Below are 16,270 nucleotides of genomic sequence, written 5' to 3'. Positions count from 1 at the left end.
GCTGACGACGCATGGATTTTGCCACCAACATGTTTAAAAAGCTACAACAAAAGGAAGGAACAACTAGAGCAATATATTTCCAACACTCGAAAGAGTCTGAAAATTGCCATGGAAATTGGGGAAGAACCACCACTCATCGCGGAGCTTGTGCTTGCTGCCCTGAAGAAGAAAATGAAAGATCTGTTTCCTTTATGATAATAACAATCGTAACCATTTTTATTTTTGTGATCATAATAATAATCATAATTTATGTCACTATAACCATTGCTGGCATAATGACAGCAACAGAGAAATATATGAAGTTTCCTACAACTGCTATTCAACTTCTATTTCAATAATGAATCTACAGTTACAAATAATTATGATTGTCACCAGTTTAATTATCTAAAAACTACCATTAACATTCGTTGAGTTTAAAATTTATTATTTAAAAGTGAATGTGGGTAAGTTAGGGAAATAGAATTTCTAAATTAATTAGGAAAAACTTCTATTACAGAATGAAATGGATTGAATTCGTTTAATTTAAGTCATCCGTTTTAACCATTCAGAGTGACTTCACTGACTCCGTTTTACAGAACTCGACCATTTCTTAAAAATCCATTCATTTCACTTTTCTCAGTAAAATCTGGATATTGAAAGTAATTGAGTTTCCGAGAAGATAATAGAATAGCTTGATAGTGTTGTATTTTCATTAAAGAAATGTATACCTTCAAGTATAAGTTTTACGTATTATTTTATAATTGCTTATTAATATGTCCTATATGAATTAATTTCAAATTAAAGAATGAAATATTACATCCCAAGTAATGAATTGTTTTTAGTCTGATTTAACATAGTTTTTGCTATAAAAGTTAATAAATAAAAGTAAGAGAGATATTCCGAATGTTATGACAATAATTAAAATGGGTTCCAATTCTTCACATCCAAGAACAATAGTTGCAAATATGAAAATAAGTACCACGATGAACTGGCCCTAAAATAACAAAAACATAGGCCATTTATAACATATTTAAAATAATTAATAAATTGAAATAATTGGTGAATTAAGAATATTTAAAATGTATCAACCTTTTTCCAAAATGGGAAATTTAGGATGAAGATTTTAATCAGTCAGCAAATTAACAATTGCGATGCCATTTGCAGTGAAAAGCTCTAAATGGTAGTTGCGAAATGATAGCGGACGGTAGAAAGTTATAACTAACTTGTCCTATCTTTTAAGCTGTTTTTATGAAGTTCAGTCGGCAAGGGAAATAAAAAAGCCATAGCTTACACGCCTGACACTTGAAAAAATTCGAGGATTTTAAACTATATATGTAATCTTACCGTGAAGAATTATCTGGGCTTTGGAAGAGGTAAATAATTTATATAGCTTAAAAGTTATAAAACTTTTTTTAAAAACTTTATTGGCAACATTTTTCCACGTACTTGAAAATTATCAAAATCTCTGCGTACTAGTTTCTGCAAATTATTATGCGCCCAGGTGATGCAGCATCGGAGTAAATTCTTAAATATTAAAAAATTACACCGCAAACGCTTTTCACTTTTACAAAACTGTGGCTTTTCTTCATAGCGTTTTGTGCCCTTTTTCAAAACAAGCACGTAGACAACGCTAGCTTTAAATAGGCTAAACTTAATCTAACAATCTTGAGTAACAGTTGAAAACACTGCGCTGTTTTAAAAATAGCATATTATTCGCATTTCATATTACGACGGAGCCTTCGAAAAACTTCGAAAACAAGCTTCACAGATTAAGCACACAAAGACGGTTAATACCGAAACTTGATTTTAAAAACAGTTAGGGAAGAGGGCAGTGGTAGTAATTTCGTTAGATTGCCCGATAAATTTCGCTCGAATCATGTCGAAAACAATCGTGTTAAAATAAGACACTCACAGTTGAAGTTCCCTACCTACTTGAAAAGTTATCGTAATTTGAATAGAAAATTATTCTTGTTTGTTAATAATGTGGTGGCATAGGCTCTGAATGTAGAAGTCAGAAAATGATTAAACTCATAATATAGAGATAAGTTTGCTTGAAATACCCTGAACACGAATGAAACTCGTATTAAAGTCAAGCATAATTGTGAATTTATAAATTTGAACTCTTTTGCTGGTCGCAAAGTGCTCACAATTTCGATGGACGATGACACTAAGTTCTGTTTGTTGTAATTAAGAAACATGTATAGTCATCAGACATGGAATCCCAGATTTAATTTCATTACTTCTAGTCGAAATTTCCTTGATCAATAAATTTGGCGATATTATGGCGATAAATGATGCTTGTAACGGTCAGGAAACGATTGACACAGTTAGTTTCATCCAGCAGAGTGCACCAGTTAAAATAAGAGCGTTCCACCTAATCATTTGGTGGTCTAAATTTTTATTGGTCTAAATTTTTACAACAGATTTGAGATTCACAACAGATTCGCAATATCTTACGATAAACGTCTTTAAATCTGTGGCGAGTGCTGTTCCAGTCAGAACTGCACTTAAGTGCGTGATGTATCTGCAGTTCACAGCAATGCTGAACTGAAGTGAAGAGAGCAGTTGATCGATTGATTAAGCGTGCTGCGTTTGTTGTTGTATCTTCTCATCCAAATGTTAACTCCTTGTTTTTAATTTAATTACTCTTTAAATGTGATATAATAAAATGTGATTGTCCATATATAATCTCTCATTCTTTTCTCAACGCAACCTATTCCTCAAATCGATATCTGAACGAATGAGCTGTTTCACAATTTATAAACGTTTTTAGTTAATCTTTATGTAAAGCTCTGTCCGATCTGGGTATCCAATTAAAACAATAAATACAAAATTATAAAGCATCAGTTTAGGAATGAGCTCTTCTGGCTTTTTCTGAATGATCTCTTTGACAGGAAACATTCAACCAGTTTTTTTATTACAACCAAAAATTAAATACAAATTAATGGATGAAGTTACTACGGTAAACGAGCACATTGATGAAGGAAACTAACTCTGCGAAACCAAATCTGTTTTGTTGCAAAAAATATCGAATCTTTTAATTGAGTAATTTTAAATTTTAATGGAAACCAGAGCCCTCTGATCTATACATAAAAAGAAAACTCTTAAAAATTTTTACATGAGATATCCCCTTAACTGTTTAACAGCTATACTTACAACTTGAAGGAATGTCAAGTATTTCTTCCACCAAAGAAATTTTTGCATACGAGGTCCAAATGCGGCCAGCGTGTAGTAAGAATAAGTGCAAACGTGAATAAATGCATTGAGTGGCATTCCAAATGCTAAATACATTCCTACACAAAATGAATAAAAAGGTTATTTCATTTAACTTTGTTTTCTTTTTTATGACTGAAATTATTCCATAGTAATTAACCTTTAATATTTTTTACAATGTTCAGTACGCAAAATAAAAAGTAGAATGCCCAAATGACTTTTGATTGAGTTGTTGGATTTTAACGTACTGAAATTTGGTTTTAATGGTGGTAGACCTTAAATATGCTAATGAATCAGTGCTGATGATATTTTATGAGCGAAATCAGACACGTGCTTTCTATCACTAAACCAAACATTTTTTGTTGAATGAGCGGGTTTGGATTCCTCAAAACAGGAAGGTCTCATTCCATTATACAACATCCATTAGTTAAGTCTGGAGGACAGTAAAATTTTCAAATTTTTATTTTCATGGACATATTAAATGATTCTCTCTTCAAATTCTAGATTTTTTAATTGTAAAAAGTTGATTAAAATGATCTAAAGGTTTACATTTCACCAATAGTAAATAAATTTTTTTTACCAAAAGTAAATTAAATAATAAAACGATAAGTTATTGACATGTCATATATTTCTATACGTTTTTGGATGGACGACTTTCACAATTGCGTACGAAAATTTTTTGTTTCGCTTAAAGTTTTCACGACCTAAGTACTGAAATACTTAAATAGAGAATTACGATATCCAAACCTCAACCACATTCCTTACTAAACTGAACCAAATTTTCGAAATTACTGTCACTTCCTTAGTTTGCAGTGTGTTCATTTAGAGAAAGTGCTTTTTAGTGTCTGATTTTGGATCTGTCGTTCGCATCATTGAATCCCTTATTGAAGACCCTTTAAATTGTATGTTCGTATAATATTACGTATAATAATAAAACGTATAATATTAAATCAAAAACAATTAAGACTTTCCATTTTGTGTTTTAAGTGTTACGACAAATAAGGCAGCAATGTATGAGAGCGTAATTTGATCGGATGAATGAATTTCGGGAGTTATCAAACTTCTACATAACAGTTATTGAATTATTGCTTTAATGTTTTCAAAAATAGTCAGAGTAATACACGTTATATTGTAGTAATAAATTACCTTTTTCCATATTGTTAGTAATGTTTTAAGTAGTTGAGTGAGAAATTTAATTTTTTTGCATTATAGGAAAAATGCAAACACAAAAATGAAATACAAATAATAGTTATATGCAAAAGCAATAAAACACACAGAGAACGAAAATAATTTGAAAATTCCAATTCCTTTTACTGTGATATTGTCGCTGGTTTTTGCTATGTTTGCTGTGTTATGCAAAGCGGCAGGCCGTACACCAGGTGTCTCCTTAAGGATTCCATTTTTCTAGCTTAATCGAAGGGGATTTTTTTTCTAGATGGAATAGCTTACAACTAGGACTGGGCTCTAAATCGATATATCGCGACATATCGATTTAACGTCTGTATCGGCAGGCCGATACAGCGACTTTCGTTCCAGGCGATGCATCAGAAATCTGATTTATGCCGTCGAGTAAAGAAGACGAACGATATAACGATATACGATATAGCGATATACGATATAGCGATATACGATATAGCGATATACGATATAGCGATACAAGACACGCAAGGATCTCTTACGTTCCAATGCCAACTCGCACTGGGGAAGACGATGTTCGTATCGTTATATTGAAACGGCCTTGATTGATGAGCAGTAGAATCAGAATCAGTTTTGAGAACATATATCGTGATCTCGCATGTTCGTTTCCGCACCTCTTAGGTTTTTTTTCTACTTTATCGCGACTTGATATCGTTTCTTGTAGATTATTTTCAGTGGGACTGACTTTTTGTGATCGCCGTCGTTACCTTGTTCTAAACGCAATCTATTATTGAAAAGAATATATAAAGAAGTGTTTCCTAATTAATTAGGCAATTTTTTTTAAAACAAAACTTTCTTTTTTATTTTTAAATGCGAAAATTAATTTTGATATTATATGTTTAAGTATTATTTTACATTATTGAATTTATTACAAACGGAAATCTAATTTAAGGTGCCTATAAAGAATTAAATTAAAAAGTAATTAAATTTGTTGGCTATTTTTTACTTTATTTTAATTTATTAAAAACTTTTTGGATAAAATAATAAATTAATGGGTTTTTATTACTGATTTTAAATTTACAAATCTTAGTTGTTTTCATTTTTATAAATAAAATTATAACAAAACTTATTTTTCCTCTTTTGGATTCGGGCATAAGTCAATCAACTTTGTTTATTAAAAAAAATTAGTAATGTTTGCGATTGCGATTTCTTTTTTTAAAATCATTTAGCACTTCGTTTTATTAAGGAGTATAATCGTGTTTTTTTTATTTTCTTTCAATATTGTCAGTTGAATACATTATCGAATATCTTAATTCTTTAATTTTTATTTTTTAAGAAATTAAACCTTACTTTGTTTTTTCGTTCAGAATTCGGTAATTATTCATTTATTAATTACGTGAAATAATAATGATAAAAAATAGTGCTGTTTTAAAAGTGTTTTTTTTTGTTTAATTTATTTAGCACTTTGTTATAAGCATACAAATAATTTTTAATGAACTTATTTTTTAAATTTTCTTTCTATATTGTTAGGTATATATATTGATAAATTTCAATTTTATTTATTTTCTATTATTTATTTTTAAATTAAGAAATCTTTCGTTATTTGCGCGATCATTTTTAGAAAATATAACATTGATATCTTTCTTAAGCAAAACATATACATCAAATTCATAAATTGATTTAAATCAATCTAAGTATGAAGTTTTGATAGAAATCCGACTTTCTGCGCCTTACAAGTAAATGAATTTCAAAAATACTATATCGCGATACATCGCTATATCGCGATGTAAAACTGACGATGCATCACGATATAAAATTTCTTATATCACCCAGTCCTACTTACAACCTATAAAGTTTGAATGGTAGTATAAAAGACGCATACCACAAATAATATTCTCATTCTTTTTAACTGAAATTTCTATCTTTAATAATGAATGATAATTTTTATATTTTACTCGACGAACATACACTTCCTGCGTACCGTAATAGAGATTTGTGTCCGACCTGCACGTACACGCTTAATTGATACAGCACATTATTTTCGGATTTAGTGACACCTTTTTGTGATTTTGTCATATTCCAGAAATCGTTCGTCTTATTTAAAAATGTGGATTTGTGTGTCACGAAGCATCCAGGAATCGAAAAACGTACACACAAACAAATGCATAACATTATAAATACATGAAAAGTGATCCTTACCACGATGTTTAAAATAAATTCCCAACCAAAATAAAATGACTACAGCGCCATGATGAAAAACATGTAGGAATGAAATCTGTCGCCATTTTTTCCTCAAAACGAAAAAGAACTGCGAAATTAAGAGAAAATTATAATCAATAAATGAGAAAAATACATATTTGTTGAATATAATTTTTTAAATCGAATCAAATCTAAGTAATAATAAAAAGGTAATAATAATAAAAGAAATAATTTAATTTTCTCAAATAAACTGTTGATGGGTTCAAACTAACTGTTGACTTTGAAAGAGAAAAACAACCCAGAAAAAAAATTACAAAACTGTAAATAAGCACCACCGTCATAATTAATTGAATTTGACATCCCATTCTATACGGGTCGTTCAGTCCGATTTTAAATGCAATTGAATAGTTATTCAGATGAAATTAACCTTTTACTTGCGGCTGGTACAGCATATGGACCATATGTGATGGTAAAACATGATACACCGTAAGCAAGGGGTTAAATAGTGTTCTTTAAATTTATGATAATGAGATGATCATTTAAAAGTTTACGTAATAAAACTTTTTACATTATTGTAACTGCAATACCGAATAATAATAATATATGTTATGCTTAAGGTAATGAATAAGAATCAGGTTAATAATGGCCGACCAGTGGCGTACGCAAGGGAGGGGTTTAGGGGTATAAACACCCCCCTTGAGCTCAGACAAAATGGCAAAAATAAAAATTTTAGTAGAAATTATGCGAGCTATTATTTTTTAAGACTACATATTTTTATTAACCTTATTCCTACTTTTTTTTCTCACGGTATTTCTCAGAATACTGAAAAATCATTTACTATAATAGGGTTATACTTTTGAAACCAAATTTACGTGATACTGTTACGGACTGGTTCCTTTCTGTCCTGCCAGTATAGTTTTCGAGACTGGCTGTCATTCGCGAGATCTTGACGCGATTATTCTGGAATCCTAGACGTTCTGTCGTCTTTGAGACAATTCGAGTATTTTGGAGATGTGGTGAAAAATTATATAAAAAGGGGAACGGGGTACAGTGAAGTTAGCCGCTTGTCTTTCGGAGCTTGTCGCTAAATCTGTTTTGTCTTGTCTTAACAAAAAGTTCATTCAATCGCCGAACCCGCCGTCGCCACTATTTCGATTAGTGAAGAAATCAGTAACAATACCATTGGAGATACTGTGCTCGTTGAAGTTATTCATTCCAGCTCAAAACTTTGAGATCGTTTCATAGCGGATATTTCTGTGCCAATATATATATATATATATATATATATATATATATATATATATATATATATATATATATATATATATATATATATATATATATATATATATATTTTATATATTATATATTTATATATATATATATATATATATATATATATATATATATATATATATATATATATATATATATATATATATATATGTATATATATATATATATATATATATATATTTATATATATATTTTTTTTTTTGAGAAAAAATCACGACCTGAAATTAGTGAGGTGACAGCATCTAGTACCAATGTAAGTTTTTCAATTGTTCAGAAATGTGATACTTCCGTTGAAGAAAACGTTTCTAGCATAACAAAATATGATGAATGTGAAAGTGGCCCTCAAAGTGTTACTTTTCACCCATATGACACTGGACTTTTTTCAGAAGATATTACATTATGTTCTTAAACTTAAAATATCAAATCAAAATTTAACTAAACAATGTTGTCTAAATAAAAAGTCAAAATTGTCTAGCTGTCTAAATTAGGGAAATAATCGTGCTTTATTACAGATTCGAATTTCTTTTAGTAGTTTCAGAAAATTATGAACACCCCCCTTGGAAAAATTCTGCGTACGCCACTGTGGCCGACTGTTATTAAGATTAACCGAATAATTTCACTGACTATAACATATAGACTACAACAATTAGTCTCTCATGTGATTAACCTTGTGATAAATCAAAAAACTTATCAGAGGAGATGAGCTTTTTTTCATCATAATGCAATTTTTAAAAAAGGTTTTTTTTGAGGTTAAGGTTAAGGTTTTTTTTTATCCAAACCTCAAAATGTTGCTCTATTCATAAAATTTATTTTTGTAATTTTTCAGTACAATCAGAACTTCATGCTTGAATCAGTTCACGGGATTAAACACATTTATGTTAAATTTTTTAAGAATTGTGAATAATACCACACAAATACATATTCAAAAGTTGCAAATACTTCAAAGCATTAAAAGCTCTTTAAAATGGGACAATGTAAAAAAGATTGTATTTCAAAGGCATAACGGGCGGTCACTACTCAGTGGCTTTCCACTACTCTAAGAAGGAAGGATAGGAGTAGTGAAACTCTAAGAATGTTCTACTCGGTGAAAAGTAACCATTTTTGTTACGCATTATCACCAAAATGTATAACTACAATAAGATATGATAGAAATAATATTTATGTTTGCGATACGATATAAAACAAGAATCATTAATTCTGGATGTAAATATATAATTTTTGTTAAAATAAAATTAGTTTGCTAATCAAAGATACACACAGCACAGAGAAAATATTAATATGAATTCGATTAATGTAAAATGTAGGGGACAAAAATTAAATATTATAAAATTATTGAATACAGTTAACAGTCAGTTTTTCGTAAACCTTTTTATGTGAGCATAATTGTCTTTCATGTATAACGAAAGAAATGCATTTATTTTTTATAACAGTTTACTTACTTGTTCCTGTGAAATAGTCAGCATCATACGAGGCAAAATCAAAGTGAAATCTTCTCTACTCGATTGCAAACCAGAAATATCGATCATCTGAAGGGTTCACAAACATACGCCAAAACTGGTGGAAAAAACTCAAGAATGGAGAAAATTTATCCGAACTTCGAGTAAAGTTTCTCATATATTGGAGTTAAGATTTAATTACACTTTATTAAGTATGTATGAAAACTCAATTTGGTATTATTTTGAAATAACACACGTGTTTTAGAGTTTTTTAACACCCTATTTGGATAGGTATTACACCCCAGTGCGTCATATGTTCAGGTAAAAGAATAGACACATGATTTAAACATACTCACTGTATCAAGAAAATCAACATATTTACTAAGATAGAACCACCAACCATACTTGAATATATACTGAAAATAAAAAGGAATTTTTTAAACATGCATTGTTTAATTAAATTCAGATATTACGTTAATATTAGTAAAAAATATTTTTAAAACGAATTTAACCAAACACAACAGCAAGTATACCGATCATTTCACTTAGCTTACAAAAGGTATCTCAAAATTGACGCACGATTTGAATTAAATAGAAAACATTTTTCTTTTCAATTACAGATTATTTCTGTTTTTACTGAAACATGAGCAAACATGGAATAGGTGTATGTATGGAATCGAGCGAAAGACCTCCGCGGCTTTGTTGCTCACTCTTTTATTGAAATTTTGCAATTTTTTTGATTAAATGTTGCTGAATTTCGTTGAAGAAGCAGTCTTGAATCTCCTCCTCTTTCAATGCACGGGTGATTCGCTGACTTACACCTTTTACTACAAATAATCCCATAAAATAACATCAAAAGGTGTTAAATCACGTGATCTAAGGAATCAATTCTAATCACCGAAACAAGAGAGTACATGTTTTTTTTTACATGCAAGAATTGTTTCACGATCTTCCAACAATGAAAATGCTTTGATTTCAATTGCAATGATGTATTTTCACTAACACTGAACTATCAGCTGCCCATTTTCTTATTCTTTTCTTTTTTTTTTTTTTTTTTGTTGCCAGCAATTAATTTGTTTCAACCATTGCGTAAATTTTGGGACACCCTTCATCTTAAGATTCAAATACCTCAAATACACTGCCTTCATGACATGCCTGTGATTCATTTTTTATTTCCTTTTCAGTGATATTTTTATAGTTGTTTTTAATGATCTGGCCACTGAACTAACTATTTTCTTTTTATCAGCCTTGCTGCACCTAGGAATTTGCATTTAATATATTATTTTTACTCTTATACATTATTTTCCTTATTTTTATATTAATACTTATTTATACTTATTAATATAGTGTTGTACTTTTACTAATTCATATATTAACCTTTCTCGTTGATTTCGTATTATTCGTCAGAACACCGATATCTGATCGAAAGAACGTCTCAAAACAATATTATTCGGCTCCGTACATTATTGGATCGATCCATAGTAGACAAGATTCTACCCTAATTACGCAATGAATGGGCACTTTGTTCATCTTGCCAGACAAGGGCTAGTTCACACCTTTGAAGAAACTCTCGCCGCGCCAAACCTACGACTTTCACTTTTGACGTCATTGTGGCGCGAAGCTTGCGTTCTTTTACACCAAGAACAAAGCTTTCGGTCTAACTAGCTTTAACTAATATTAGGGCATTCCTTTTTTTTTGGCATATTCCAAGACATTCTTTGTTTCCTAAAATGATTTTTCTCAGTTTGATGAAGTGAATTGGAAAAATTTTAAATTATTTATGAAATGCCAGTTTGTACGATTGCAACTTACAAAAATTCTGATAGAAACACAAAAGGAAAAAACATGATTTTCCACGTGTTCCCTAAAGTAAATAAGCAACTATGTAAAGAATGGCCTCAACATTGCAAACGAAATGACCCAGTTAATATTAAATATGAACGAATATGCAGTAAACATTTCTTAAAACAAGATTATGAAGATGATATGAGAAATCGTTTGTTTGGATTGCCAATTAGAATGATTTTAAAATTGCTCTAACTTTACCAAGTGCTCTCTTATCTAAGGGAGGACTAATTGTTCCGTCAGCAGCATGGATGGAAGTGTGTCAGGAATTTGAGAACATTTTTCAAAGTGTACATGGGCCAGAAAATCAAAAAGGTGTCATCAAAAAATTTATAAGTGAATTAGAGGGACGATATCCCGCACTGAATAAAGCAGCAATATACTTATGTTGCATTTCAGAACTTTTATAAGAATTTGTCATCTGAATTGAAACAGCCCAGCTACTCCAAAATAAAAAGGCAAAAAGTTAAAAAAATGAATAAGTCAAAGAAAATAAAAACTTAAATGAAAAGTATAGATAATTAATAGTTAAAATTCTCCTAGTTTCATAACTTAGTTCTTAATGTAGTTATTCTAAATATTTATTATTTTTATAGTTGTAATATAATTACTTTTTCACTATAATTATATTCTTTTAAACTTTAATAACTATAACCAATTGTAAAACTTCTAACATTTTATGAACCTAAATTATTATTTTGTTAGAATAATTAGCGTTTAAGGTTGTTATTTCCTAATGATTAAGTATAAACAAATTGCCATTAACAGCATTTTTTGAAATCTAGATTCTAAATTTAACCTAACTTTACAAGTTATTGTTATCGAACAATATGTAGCTAAAAAAGTGTCGATATACGCATCAAATTGTTTTTAATAATAAAAGTTAATACTGAAAATTTTAAAATAAAGTATTTATAGCTTCATTTACGACAACTAGTAATTTAATATTTTGGCCAAGAAAAATTTTTAAAACTTCGTTTTTGAAAAGAAATAATATGTTAATTGCATAAAGTTTGAAAGCTAATATCAAGAAAAAGTTGAACTTATTTTTATAGGTAGAATGATATAAAATTTTCATAATATTTTTGCTTGCGATCTCCGAGATCTGTGAGCAGCATGACATCATGAGGAGGGAAATCGTAGCTTCAGCTCTAAGAGCGGAATGAACTAGCCCTTCTATTCTAAATATCGATATTGTTACCTCAGAAGATTATACTTGACGTGACAAAACGGACCCAAAAAATAATTATTATTATTATGAAAAACCTGCCTCAGTTGACAATACAGAAAGGGTAGCTATCAAATATGTTTTGTCTTTGAAATAGAGTCGGACCTTGATTTAACGAATTCATAAGTACCGAAAATACTATTCACTAAATCAGGGATAATTCGTAATATCGAACGGCGAAATTAAAAATAAATTTGACTCAGCTTATGAAATATTCGATCTCTAATAAACAAATCTTACACTTTTTATTCAGGAACTTAAAGTACAACGAATGATTACACCCTGATTCATTTGAATTTTTAAAGCATTTCGTGAATAAGGTTTGCTTATTTGCTTGATTTCTTACTTTAAAAAGTTCTTTTTCGGCATCATGAAGAAAAGAAAATACTCTTGATGCATTAGGTAAGTTTTCGCTCAGGGCTCGAAAAACAGCCCGTCCGCCCGTCCTCGGCGGTCAAAAATTCTCCGCGGACAACAAATTTCTCGAATCCGTTAATGTTGAATCCGTAATGAATCCGTAATGTAATTTTCCCGTTAATGTTCGTGATACATTTTCAATTTTTGTTATCTTACAATGGGCTTTTCAGCAATGAACTTACAAAAAAAAAAAAAAAAAAAAAAAAAAAAAAAAAAAAAACACAATACGTACTGGTCTTAAACAAGAAGCGTTTAACGCAACTATGAACATCTACCTAAATGGAAAACCTCATTCAGATTTCTGTGCAGAAACCTTTGTAAATCATTGGCTTGATTGTGGAGCTGGCAAGCGTCATATTTGATTAATTTAAAAGACTTAGTACCCTCTGATAAATTGACATTCCAGATAACTTGACCTTTGTCATTTAAATTAATTTTAAAAATAAATTATAATTATCATAAAAGAAATAAATTACTTCATAAAAGAAATACTAGGTTACTATTAGTAACCTAGTATTTCTTTTATTACCGTTTAATGTTATCCTAGTAACTACTAATTCATTATGCAATTCATATAAATGTTTATAATAAATAAGAGAAAATTATATTGTTATTTATTTAGAAGCTACGGGTTAGTTTCAAAGGAGGACGGGTACATTGTTGGGCAAGCCGTCCTCGGGGACGGGTAAAATTTCTGAGTTTTTTCGAGCCCTGTTTTCTCTGTTTCCAAACCGTGCAAAAGCATCAGAAAAAGCAACAATTCTCACTGGAGATTTATTATCATTAACCCACTGTGTTAAGAGTCGCTATTCATTGTTTCCTATACATTTTACTTTATGCACTTCATGAAATTCGTTAAATCATGAAGTTCGGTAAATAGGGGTTCGCTAAACCGGGGCTCGACTGTAGTTTCAAGAAATAATTGTTTGCACGGAAGAAAATCACTCATTTTCTGTTTTTCGATATCTTAAAAAATCTTTGAATAATGACCTTTATGTGATAATCAACATCATAAGAATCTCTGGACCAGCATACCATGTAGATGCGAGGGTAAGTGTGGCTTCCAATCTGAAAACAAATGAGCCCAATTAATGCAATGAAATAAACAAAAATTCAGTTGGAACAAATTCCTTCACTTTAAAATTTAGTAAGTTAAAAAGAAAATTATATGTTTGGAGCTCTTAAGAGCAGGCACCCGCTCTCAAAACTCACTAGACGTAAATAAAATTCAAAAAAAAAATGAAAAGAAAGGCTGCCAATGAAAAAAACGACACATAAATTAAAGCTGAAGCAATGAATAAATAATAAAAACAAAAAATTGCGGTAGGCTAAGGAAACCACGGTTACCAAAAGAGGCAGATAAGCCAGTCGCGGTTTTTTCTTATTTTATTTTTCGGTTTTATTTTCCTTTTTCGGTTGGCAACTGTGAGATTTATTTATTTCTTTTTTAATCTGTTTTGAATTCTTCATTCACATCTGGAGAGTTTCGAAAATGTTCGATTTTTGAGGGCTCGAAACATGAGGATTTTTTTTTAACCTTAATAGGTTACTAAACCTTTAACCTTTTTCTGCTTCAATTTTTTGATATTATTCATTTCGGACAAAAATTTAAAATTCAGTTTATCAAATCAAGTATAGTGACAAAAAATAAAGCTAAAACTTGTTGAGTTACTTTTAAACTAATGATCGGATTTTCACTTACTAAAATGCCATTTTCTTGACAAGCCTTTAGAAATTCGTTACTCAAAATTAAACACAAGAAACGTACTTTCACTGAAACTAATAAAGAGTGCGTGAAAAATATATATTCCATTATAATTTATTCTGCGAGAATTCATATTATTCAAACTAAAGTACTCAAATGAAAATTTTGATAATTTTCTCATTTTTTTAAAAATAATATTCAAGGTCTTATGACATTATAGCAATAAATATTACATTTTATACAGATGTGACCTTTTCACATTAAATTGTGACTTAGTATTGTCGGTATCTAAGTATTTTGCAAACTTTCGGAATTGCCGAGTTCGCGATACTACGTGAATCTCTCGAATTATAATAAATTCCTGCTTACTTTGTATGTGATGAAAGCATTTATTAGAACGATGCATGCATTGTATGTGATCAATATCTTGTTCAGTTTGAATGGCTTCCGGCCTCTCATGAGTCGGGGACCCACGTATGTCACGAATATCACATAGGCACACACTATGGATATTATAGTGTAGAAGCTCCCAATCCTTTCAAGGTCATCTGGATCTATAGCGTTAAATAAAAACAACACACAGAAGAAAGGAATTGTTAGTCTATATTATCTAAAACAATAATACGGACAAAGAGCAAAAAATGTACCCCCCCTTAATAACATTTGATCAAATGATGGGATATTCACGTCCTAGGACTCTGTCGCAATGGTTTGAAAGGGGGTGATCTCTAATAGGGTAATTAAGTAATTGCAGATCATATTTTAAGTTGCGAAATCAGGCACAAAAAGTCACTTTGTCACTAAGTAAACATTCGGATTTCTGACCTCTAAAATATACGAGTTAACCGGAATCTGGGAAATGGGGTCACAAAAGGTTAGTCTGGAGTGCAGTTCTAAGTTTGGAACCCTTAGTTTTAATTTTTACGTATTGCACCATATCTCGAGAAATGTTTAAGCGAGTTGAAAACTTATTGCATACAATTATAAAATTGGCTTATCCAATGATAATTCCCTGCAAAAAGTAACTTTTAGTAATTATTTATAATTTTTTATTATTTTATTTAATAATAGTCAAAAAAAACTTAAAAACTTTTGAATTGCAATGCGTAAATTTTTTACACATCATTTTAAAGAATGTTATAGTATATGACAAAATGCAAAATTTAGCAAAATCGGTCGAATAGTTCCAGAGAAATCGAATTTTAAAGAAGTCCTATTTTTAATGTATTTATCCTTCATATATTTACTCAGCAAATAAAGTTTTTATATCATTAAGTGATATATCTTTCCGTTTCTGTTTGTTAGGCTTATTCACTTAATAATATATTGTCATGAAATCTGTGAAATTTCTTTTCTAGCATTAGCAACGGAAATCTAAAGCAAACTGAGCTTCCAGTTGGGCTGAATAAAAGGTAAAAAGTAAACAGTTCATGATCTATAGTTTTGTTTCAGTTTCAAGTTGAGTTTTTCCAAGACAGATCAGCCAAAAAAAAAAACGCTGCTCATTGATTCAATCTAAAATTTTTCTTTTAACTCTGGTATAGAACCTCCATTTTTATCTACTTTGTTACTATACGAGGGTTGATATTTATATTTCTGGCCTTGGCAACAGTGAGTGTTGCTAGGCGACCGCAGACGATTTTAATCGAAAGTTTGATATTTTTAAACATAAATTCAGCAGACGATTTACCATTATAGTTTCATTTGTGTTGTTGACAGTAAATTGAAAAGTTCTTCTCTTTCAAAAAATGGAATTGAATCGTGAACATTTTCGTGCCATTATTTTTCATAACTTTCGACGTGGATTGCCAAGAC

The 16,270-nt window shown here is 30.1% G+C and overlaps 1 protein-coding gene across 1 annotated transcript in view; it reads right to left on the bottom strand.

Moving 5' to 3' along the window:
- Nucleotides 1-708: 708 nt before the first annotated feature.
- LOC107442153 (very long chain fatty acid elongase 4) overlaps nucleotides 709-16,270 on the bottom strand; it is a 41,696-nt gene continuing 26,134 nt past the window's right edge. The window contains exons 3-8 of the mRNA XM_043045592.3: nucleotides 14,825-15,009; nucleotides 13,741-13,818; nucleotides 9,617-9,676; nucleotides 6,529-6,637; nucleotides 3,136-3,272; nucleotides 709-973 (exon numbers count right to left, since the gene is read on the bottom strand). Of these exons, the coding sequence (XP_042901526.2) occupies nucleotides 818-973; nucleotides 3,136-3,272; nucleotides 6,529-6,637; nucleotides 9,617-9,676; nucleotides 13,741-13,818; nucleotides 14,825-15,009 (725 nt within the window). The 3' untranslated portion in view covers nucleotides 709-817. The remainder of the gene's footprint in view (nucleotides 974-3,135; nucleotides 3,273-6,528; nucleotides 6,638-9,616; nucleotides 9,677-13,740; nucleotides 13,819-14,824; nucleotides 15,010-16,270) is intronic.

This window comes from Parasteatoda tepidariorum, chromosome 10 (assembly GCF_982258835.1).
Source record: "Parasteatoda tepidariorum strain Cologne lab strain chromosome 10, Ptep-v5.0, whole genome shotgun sequence".
Classification (NCBI taxonomy): Eukaryota; Metazoa; Arthropoda; class Arachnida; order Araneae; family Theridiidae; genus Parasteatoda; species Parasteatoda tepidariorum.
Note: the sequence above shows the minus strand (reverse complement) of the source record. Positions and strands in the feature narration are given on the sequence as shown.